Source organism: Misgurnus anguillicaudatus, chromosome 21 (assembly GCF_027580225.2).
Source record: "Misgurnus anguillicaudatus chromosome 21, ASM2758022v2, whole genome shotgun sequence".
Taxonomy (NCBI): Eukaryota; Metazoa; Chordata; class Actinopteri; order Cypriniformes; family Cobitidae; genus Misgurnus; species Misgurnus anguillicaudatus.
In genome coordinates this window covers 18,356,922-18,367,766 of record NC_073357.2, presented here as the reverse complement: position 1 = coordinate 18,367,766, position 10,845 = coordinate 18,356,922, and the positions used below count along the sequence as shown (strand labels likewise).

The 10,845-nt window shown below is 40.9% G+C and overlaps 1 protein-coding gene across 1 annotated transcript; it reads left to right on the top strand.

The window, feature by feature from the left end:
- The first annotated feature begins 565 nt into the window (after positions 1 to 565).
- On the top strand, positions 566 to 1,873 carry LOC141352811 (uncharacterized protein F54H12.2-like). The gene has a single exon (XM_073858820.1). The coding sequence runs from the start codon at positions 566 to 568 to the stop codon at positions 1,871 to 1,873; it is 1,308 nt and encodes a 435-aa protein (XP_073714921.1).
- Positions 1,874 to 10,845: the final 8,972 nt, after the last annotated feature.

The window sequence follows — 10,845 nt, the reverse complement described above, 5'->3', positions numbered from 1 at the left end:
TGAAGTAAAGGACGATCAAAACAAAGACGTTGCGTTTTCTTACGGTAAAGTGTGTGTTAAACTACATTTTAGACCCGTGAAGCAGTCATCCTTTTAATATTCAGTAATGGCTTATTTTAATAATAATTATAACGCAAACCCCGAGCGCTACGTGACATATTATACAAACCAGGCTGGAAATGGACTGCCTGGGTATGCGGGTGGTGGGGTCATGTACGGCAATGGGCTGGGAGGCCTTTTCAGAGGACTGTTTAGATTCGCTATGCCCTTGTTGAAGCGTGGTTTTAACATAGCCAAACCGCATCTTAAATCTGCTGCGAAAAACATATTTAGTGATGTCGTTAGCAACACGATGTCAGGCTCTTTCAACAACCACGATCAAGACGGTTCGGGTTTGATGGTTATGTCTCGCAAACGCACGTATAGGCCGCCGGGCGCCAAAAGGAGTGGCCACAAACCAAAGAAAGTACATGGTACAGTCAAGAAATCATCAGTTGCAAAGCGTAAGCGCAAGGTACCAGCAAAAAAAACACCGGCAAAGAGAGTTAAAACAATCTTCTAGATCATGGCTCTGCTACACAATATGTCAGAAGAGTGTATTAAATCCGAACTGGATTTATTCACGGTACCTCTGACTCAGACATCTATTGAAAAAAATACATATGTAGAAATACCTCCTTTATCCGCGCTATCAGACACAGCCCCGTTGGAATTTTTTATAGCAGGAACCGGCGAGGATTATATCGATTTAAATAACACATTGCTGTTTTTGAGGGTGAAAATTACTAATCCTAACGGTACGGACATTGCCGCCGGAGCGCCTGTTGGGTTAGTGAATTATCCTATTGGAAGTTTGTTTGCCCAAACGGACGTGTCGCTCGGGGACCGATTAATTTCGCAGAGTTCCAGCACGCATCCTTATCGTTGCATCATAGAGTGTCTGTTAAACTATGGAACAGACGCTCTCGAGACGACGTTCTCCTCTGGACTATATTATAAAGATTCTCCGGGGCATATGGATGCGACAGATCCAGCTGCCGGAAATAGAGGTCTAACAAAGAGAGCTGCCTTTACAGAGTCCAGCAATATCGTTGAGCTATTAGGACCCATTCACAGCGATATATTCTTTCAAGAAAAATTGTTGCTTAACGGAGTAGATGTTAAAATCCGTATGACTAGGGCCAAAGATGAGTTTTGTTTGATGAGAAACGATAATGTAAACTACAGAATAAACATTGTTTCAGCATCTCTGTTTGTTAAAAAAGTATCAGTGTCACCAGCTGTGAGACTGGGCCACGCTCAGGCTCTGTTATCAGCAACAGCAAAATACCCTATCGACAGAGTGTGTTTGAAAAACTTCTCCATACCCGCTGGTTCCCGCGTATGTAACCAAGAAAACTTATTTTTAGGAAACCTACCCAAATCCATCGTTCTGGCGATGGTTGATAATGACGCCTTTACAGGCGCTTATAATAAAAACCCATTTGCATTTAAAAACTACGACCTGGAATTCTTAGCGGTCTATACAGACGGCGTTCAGACACCTTCAAAGCCTTTCCAGCCTGACTTTGGCAGCGGTTCTGCTGTAAGGGAGTTTTACCAACTAGCATTGGCTTCGGGAAAACATTTGAAAAATCAAGCTCTGTCTATCGATAGAGAGGCCTTTCTGCACGGATATACACTCTACGCGTTCAACCTCACACCAGATGAAGAATGCGGGCGTCACGTGTCGCTAGTCAAATCCGGGAATATCAGATTAGAACTTCGTTTTAGGCAGCCTCTCCAAAATACGATAACGCTGATAGTGTATGCGATTTATGATTCAATTCTGGAAATATCTAATCGTCGGCAGGTTATGATTGATTACTATTAATCATGAACACCTTGCAACTAACGAGCCTGATGGATAAAATTTCATGCAACACACATTTCCTAGGAGTGGTGCCGTGTGACCATTTACCAGTTGATCCTTTAAGAACATTGCCGGCCATGGTCATAATCAACACCCACCCGTCCGGACTCCCCGGGGAACACTGGTTAGCTATTTACATAAACAAATACGGTGTGGGTTGTTTTTTTGACAGTTTTGGCAACAGACCGGATCATTACCGTTTTCCCCATCAAATCAATGACTTTTTAAATCTCAATTCTGTAACGATGCAATACTCTGCCAAGCAAGTACAAGACTTCTCAGCAGATACCTGTGGTCAGCATTGTGTTTTTTTCCTGTATCATATGTGCATGGATCGTGAATATGAAAATGTTTTAAAAAAGTATACAGATGATCTGATTAAAAATGATAATATGGTATCGTGTTTTGTGAAAAAACTAAAACCCTCTGATTGTTATAAAAATGTGTTTAAATGTGTTCAGTGTGTGCAAACGGGTGACATGTTTGTGTAATGTTTTTGTTTAATCAATAAAAACACTATTAGTCAAGACAAGATTCTTCAGAAAGATTATTTTTTTATTTATGAATACAACCATTCAACAACAACAACAACAACAATGTAAAACATTAGAAACGTAACCATTTGTTATAATCTAGTTTGGGTGATTTAAACAGGGGTTCATCCGGCAGAATAACAGATGCCCGAGCCCGAGATCGGCGTTTTTTACTTTTTCCATAATGAGCCGACACACCAGGTGATGTCCCCGATTTAAAAGACTGAACAGCCTGTCTAACGGCAGGGTTTGGTAGTATAGAATAAGGCAAATTCAACAACGAGATCGCCTCTAAAAACTCTGACCAACCTACAGGTCTGTGTTCGTCTCTGATCTTATGCGATGCGGTAACGCTTTTCACCAAATCAAACAAATGGGACCCGTGTATAGGACTTCCCCTAAACACAAATTCCCCTGAACCCGTCCATGAAGTTACATCTTTAGCTTTAGACATTTTATCTAAAATGTACCTGATGTTTTTTAAACTTTTTTGCGGTGCGTTGTTTAACACATCAGCCACAACATCGTCTGCGGCATTATCCTTAACATCCAAAGTAGTTTGTTCCTTATCTGTGTGATCAGATGGGGGAAGGCTTAATGTTAAAGTGTTGACTTCCCGGTCTCTGTGTTTGGCGATTGTTAAAAATCTCTGTAAGGCGTTCGAGTACAGCTTTGCCTTTTCATAAGCGTCAAAATCATTTATTTGTAAAATATTTCGTATAGATTCATCCATATCGCTCTCGACGCTCTGTTGAATAGACTCGCGAGGCGATTCGGTCTTTAGTTTATACAGCTTGTGCTGCGGTACTAGATACATTTTCTCCGTAAATTCCATGCTCTGGTTTTATCTAGAGGCAATCAGGCTGGTAATAAAAGGGATAGCGACGCTTAGGAGGGGTAGAAGGAAACCCCCCTGCTGGTTTATCAAACGTCTCTTTCTTCCGACACTAATCTTCTTGTCCGCAACGATTTTTAACTCACGTTTCTTCTTTTTCAATTTTTGGTACTGTACATGTTTTAGGGGTATATGACCGTGTAATAAATTAAGAGCTAGTTCGCACAATGCCACCACGAGATCATCCGTAGCAGATTGTAGAATAACACGTCTCTGTTTGGGTGTTGATTTTAATAGAAGTTTTAAAAGAGGGAGGTTTCTACAAAGTCTATCAGACATTTTCACGTTCTCTGTTTTCTTTTCCGGACGTACACCACTGGATACGGTGAAAGCAAATCTGTTCTGAGACGATACAGCTCCGGTGTTTTGGCTTTATAGTCAATCATAAGATAACCAAAAGGCTGACTGGTGGCGTCTTTGTAAGCCTCCATAAAATATTTTGTTTCTCCGGGGTACATCTGTCTGGCTAGAACCATGACCTGATTTGTGTCTCTGGGGTTTTTAAAAAGAATTAGATAATTTGTGTTCAAAGCTATTGTCCTGCTCGACTTTCCCTGGCAAAATAAATTCTGTACAATATAAATAACGCTCAAGTTTCTGTGGTGTACATACTGAGTGAATGCCTTTTCCACTTCGATGTTTCCAGAAGCATCACGCATGACATCGTCTAGAATTAGCAGAGATGTTTTATTAACAGGAAACAAATGATCGTCATTCAGAGTCTGCGGTATCCCTTCAATGAATTTAATTTTGTACATTTTTGATATTTCTTCATACATTTTTTGCCAACATTCATATATAATTACAATATTCTCAATCTTTTCAGAAATCAAATTTACAGCATTTTCCAACAACATCTTAACAAAGATTGATTTCCCACTGTTGGATGGTCCTGCTACAATTAAAGAGAAGGGATGCTGTAGCCTAAAGTCATGGCCTTTAGCATCCCGTACACCTTTATGCCCAAAACGTTATCAAAATCCATACGGAAACGTTGTCAATTCTTTTTTGTTTATTACTCGCTTGTTGTATACGAGCTTAAACTTCTTCACAACTGTTTTGTTGTGGAGCGTGAGGTGTCTTTTATTTCTCACAATGCTGTCAGCAGAGGCTAGCACGTGTCTGTCAGGATCACCCTCATTAACATAATCACGGACAAGATCAACCAGTGTGTCTAATGTGATAATTTGGGAGTTTGTATAATTTTGCACAATGCCTTTGGCCTTTAGGACCGTGCGCCCCTTTGCGGTGCGGTAGGCGTATGTTTTTGGCCCGCACGACACAAACTCGACCGCAAAATCATCATCCCCAATTTCATCAGTCAAATTACCTAGATACGGCCCCAACGGAGGATCCCAGTCGCCGTCTTTAGACGTGAAAATCACGCTGTCTGTATCGCTGTAAAGCACACGCTCATTGAGCCTGTCCATAAGATCATACAATTCTAGACGCGCGTGGGCTGTAGTAAAGGCGCCGAGAAATATGTTTATGTCACGCGTGCGCGCGCCTTTGCCGTCCGGATGGATCCATTGCACTAGAGCTACCTTGTCTGACACAAACGAAAAGTGTTTAATCTCGTACGCCATGCCAAAAATGTATCTCGTAAACTCTTCCGGATCTGAGAGCAACACAGTGTTGGGGAGATTTTCTCGCATAGAAAAACGACCCCACAAGCTGTTTAGCAACAACTTATTGATAGAACGCCTCGCGGGGTTAAGGCTTATCTTATCAGGATTCATTTGTATCCCCTCTTTCTCAAAGTAATCAGCAATGTACGCCTGTTTGTCCTGATCTGTCACTACGTGTGCGGGGTACCCGCTGGCCTCTTGCTTGTATTGTAAAAATGTTTTGACATATTCACAAAACAAGGTCTCTGAGGATTGGGGAAAATGCCACACTTCGTCCACTTTTGTCACGACGTAACCCTTCTCGATAGCCTTTAACAGCTCGAGACTGACCCAACACCCTGAAAGCATTCGCTTCTCATCTGTGTGATCGCAGGGGGTAGACTGATTCTGCTGCTCACAGCAGGTTGCGCAGAGAGGGAAATTCAGTTTATTATTGGCCCTGTATGGGAGCACGGGGTGCAGCAGTTTTCTTGGGGGTAACACTGATGCTTTGATAAGCCCGTAATAATTTTCAAGGGGTTCAAAATCCTTTTAAATTATCTGGGGATGTCCTATCGGGTAACACTTCTTGGCCTGACAGTAGGGATACAGACTTGTAAAATCGACATATCTGATTTTCTCACCTTCGGCGGCTTTATGATAGAGTTTGTACGCGTTAGTACGACCTCCAAATAGAGCGTCGCGGGGTTTCAGTCTCTCGGGGTGCGTGTAAGTGGCCATAAAGGCGATTACGTCAGGATCAGTCCGCTTAGCAGCGTTCCATTCACACTCCCACATCACCTCGACATTCAACCCATACGCCTTCTCCAAAACCTCCATTTTGGCCTCATGCTGTCTTCTGTGTACAGCGTGCGTCAATTTTGTCACAGGATGAATGTCATATTCTTTAAATTTGCAAGAGTGACTGTGCCACAAACACCCTAAATATTCTAAAATATGAATTTTACCATCCTTTTGGAACGCACCATCGACATGGTAGGACCCGAACGACATCTCGCCACGATTTAACGCGTGCTGGACATCGACGCCTCGTGAATGGCTGACATATTCAAGCCATTCGATGGAGGCGTTTGAATAGGCTTTGTTTTTAGTCAGGTAGGCGCCGTTGTGCGTCAACGCTAGTGTGTCTCTCTCCAGATAATGGGTCTTGTACACTGCCATGCAGCACGATGCCAGAGTTGTGTATCTGAAGGGGTCAAGTGCTGTGCATTGTATAAACTCATCACGATATTTCATGCATGCCTCTCTCAACAAAACAACATCGTTCTTGCCGTAAAGAGCCAGCTCTTTTTTAAAGTCAAAGACTTCACCCTCTACGGTCTTGTACCATTCATCAAACTGTTCCCTCTCCTTCTCTGACATTGTGTCATATCCGTACATTTTTTTGTCCGGATATGGACCTATGTAGTTTTCATTCTCCACCCGGTTAAAGTGATGTGGAAAATAGCCCTTTTCTGCACAGGTCAGATTCATGGCAGATGCAGTTTTGGCTAGACGCATTGGGAGGAATGAGAAGCTATCGAGAAATCTTTGCTTGTAGCTTTCGTCAAACATTAATATCAAACGACATCCTTGCATCGTGATTTTAAGAGTGAGCCCCACCTTTGTGAAATATTCCAAAAGTATAAAATTGTCAAAGCCGGAAGCGTTGTGGGCTATCCATGTGTAGTTGGTGTACCTAGGGTGTCTGAATCTCTGTACGAGTTGTGCGACGCAGTCGGGTCCCTCTGCTGTGAATTCTTCACCCGCAAAAGTGATGGCGCAAACAAAGTTTGCAACATGCTTACCACCCTCGTAACGAGTCTCGAAATCATAGAAGATATATTTCTCACTGGGTTTCTCGAGCCTTATGGGCTGAATAAAACATTGATGATCCCCATCGGGTATCATCTCCATGCCACAATGCAGGCACTTCTCCGGCATGCATTTGTGCGGTTTTGGTTTATCACCGCTAATGTAATAGCATCGATTACATGTCGGACAGTATTTGGTCACGTCACACTGGGCAAACTGCTGACTCAGTGCTGGTTTTTTATGCATCTCATAACAGTATTCTGATTTGCAGTACCTCAAACAATCACCACAGTGTATCGTCTTCGCGGGGTGTTTGTAGCAGTCGGGGGCATTGCATATGTCACATGCGTAAATGCATCTATGATTCCTTTTATTTGAAAAGCCGTTGTAGCAATAGTCGCAGACGTATTTACACCCGATAAAACCCCTCAAATTTTTTATCATGAAATAATGACTATCGGACAGATAGAGAAACACCGTCTTGTAGTGGGGCTTATCTTTGGTCATGTATTTTTCCAAAGCACCCGTGCTTGATCTGTGGAAAACTACAATTTTGATGTTTAACAATCTCTCAAACAATGCGACGTCATTAAAGCGTATCATGTCTTGGATTGAAAATCCAGCGGCATTTTGAATGGAAGCGGCTATGGGCACTAATTCAGGGTCTGTTTTTTGGGGATTCAAAAATGCAAAGCATAGCTTGTCAGACATATTAGCGGGGGAAAAAAGATTCATTCTATTTCTTTTTATAACCTCGTTGTGTGCTAGATCACGGAATTTTCTGCGAGCGCCGCCGTTTTTGCTTCTGACAATAGACACCTTTAACATTAGATTGTCATCAACGCACACGTCTGCGTTGCTCTGCATGATATTTTCAAGCTGATCTGTGAACGCGGAGACGCTATAATCGTTGGCGGCGGTAAGCAACGCATTTACGTCGGATGTTAAAGTTTCTCCACTTAATAATACATGTATTACTCCCCCATCGCCCGCAAATATTCTAGATATTGAGACTATTTCATTCAGAACACCATCCAGAAATAGAACGTACGAGGCCATATCTGTAGAAGCTATTGACCTCAGATTTAAACTCCTAAGTATTTCCAGACTGTTAAATCTTGTACGAGGAACGATGGTGTAGCCATTAAATTCACCTCCGTCTCTCACAAGCCTCTCAACATCGTCGGGGGTTAGACCCATATCAGCCATTTCAGAATTATGATGGGGGTCGTCCGACCCCTCACCAACCTGTTGAACATTTACATTCTCGGATGCCCCATCGAGAACCTGCTGATCGTTTAGATCAGAACCTGGAACCTGTGGTTCAATTTGATTATTGATAAAAGCAGTATCTGAAACCCCAGGTTCAAACTGCTGATTTATAAATCCAGCTTCTGGAACCTCAAAAACTTGATGCGTATTTAAAACATTAGGATCTAAGACCATACTCGGCTCTGGAGGGGGCTGTGAACGGGGATCGACCATACTTATCAAGTCTGCGAATCCGTCTACATTACTTTGATTTCCATTCATAGCTCTGACAGTTTCTATCAGTATTTGCATTCCCAATTCATAATCAACTATATCAAACGCGGATTCATTGCGCCTTATAATTTTATTCGCCTGGTCACAGCCAGAGTCGGAATAACGTTTTTGGGCCATTTCTACCACAATATTCAGAATCACAGTGAAAACCCAAAATATTCAAATAATCAAACAACGTAAACACAATAAAACTATACCAAAAAATATAACGAGTATACAATATCAAAAACAAACAATATATTTAAAACAATGAAAAACTCTAAGCCAAAATGAGTATAAAAACGGATTATATAAACGATGAAAAATAAAACAATGTATTAAGAACACAAGTTTAAAACCACAGTAAAACAATATATTTAAAACAATGAAAAACCTCAAGCCAAAATAAGTATAAAAACGGATTATATAAACGATGAAAAATAAAACAAATAGGTATTTAGAACATAAGTTTAAAACAACAGCAAAACAATTTATAATTAGTCACTTACCCCTGTGATTTTAAAAAGTGACCAGCTCTGTTGACAAATCAAACACAGGTATCCAGTATCCGAAATGTTTTAAATCCAATATGTCACAAAATGTTTAAAGTGTTCGAAGTCAAGTCCATAAAGTCTCTGATTTTTCTCTTTTTTTAAAGATACGTCCAATGTGTTGTGGTCTGTATCCTAGCCTGTAAACAGATAAAAACACGTTATTAGGATAAATATCTAAATAAGTCATATTCCCACTAAACACAGGACGTCGAATAGACGTGCAGATCGTGTCTATATTGGGTCCGTCGGTCCATGACCAATTCTGGACATCTATTCGACGTCCAAACTAGGTCCACTATTTGGACGTCCAACCATGACCCTACTGGGACGTCATATTTACGGGCAACATTTGACGTTTAAACTGGGTAATTTTTTGGACGTCATTTGGACGTCATATTTATGGGCAACATTTGACGTTTAAACTGGGTAATTTTTTGGACGTCATTTGGACGTCATATTTACGGGCAACATTTGACGTTTGAACTGGGTAATTCTTTGGACGTCATTTGGACGTCTATGACAGGCCTATGTCTGTATTACATGATTAGGCCTATAAAACATTTTTTATTTACAAATATCAGCATTATTGTACCAACATGATTAATACTTACGAATAGTCTATATTATTTTATACAGTATACTGTGTTTTCTGCTTTCTTTATTTATATACAAATTCATCTAAATGTACAATTAAAAATCTGTAATTAAATGCGTAGTTCGTTATATTACAATATATGATCATACTAACAATTTAACATGAAAATATTCTCACCTGTTCTCATGTTGCGTTCGTGTTATGAATGCAATAAGTGTGCCTTATATACAAAATTAACATATGGCCTTGTGGCTGAGTGGTTAGCGAGACTGGCTTGTGATCCAGAGATCGGTGGTTCGAAACCCGCGCCCGGCAGGAAATGACTGAAACGTTCGGTGTTGCAATGGATGGGTGAAGTGCAGAGACAATCATTTCTTTTCGCTTTTTTCATGTCTTTTTTCCTTACACGGAGGTCCTACGGATGTAAACATTTAGACGTGCAGAAGACGTCGCAAAAAAGACGTCGCCTGGCGTTACAAAACAACCCCTTTTATGAACCGAATTCGGACGTCCAAAAATTCCATGAAAAAAACGTCATTCTGACGTCACTTTGCGCAGTGGGTTTGTTTAAAACTTTTTCTAATGCAGTATAAGCGTACCGTGGAGATCCGCTCTAGATCTTGCAACGACATCCAAACTTTGCCGTCGATATCCAAACTGTTAACAGATAACATCTGATATTAGAAAATATTAAAATAAAACATCTTGTTTAAAACACATGTAACAGGATTAAATAAATACACACCGGTCGGCACGAGTCACTCGGCGTCTCTTTGTCCTACGCAGCGGGAGGTTCCAAGGTACCGGCCTGTTTGATCAGTATTTTTTTTTTTTGTTCATTCCACTCTTCTCAGCGATTTACCAGGAATAGTTAACACAGTTTAGACAATTTCGCTGCAAGAACAGAGATCGAATTTTTAGTTTTTAAATAATCACACAATATGTTGGAATGACCCCAGTAAAACACATATACGTACCACCAGGTTTGAGTATACCAGCTCTGCTCCATCCAAACTGATCCCGGAGATCTCTTGTCGCTCCCCAATAAAGGTTCGGTCATAAACTTTCAAAGATTACATCACACGACCCCCCACACAAACACACTGATATAATATCAGCATCAGAAACATTGTGTCTGATCAGAAAATAGACTAGTTCGATAGAAAATATCGGCTTTAAGTTTAACCAGATACATCTAATATATATATATATATATATATATATATATATATATATATATATATATATATATTTGATTCTTGCACGACTTTAAAGAAACTTTTGATGTTACAAAACTTTAGATTCAACAACACACATCGCTGTGTGACGCGCTGGGGCGAGACGCGCAGTGGGGGCGAGAGCGAGAGAGAGAGATCGCTGACAGCACAGGTCCGCTTGTGAAACTACGCA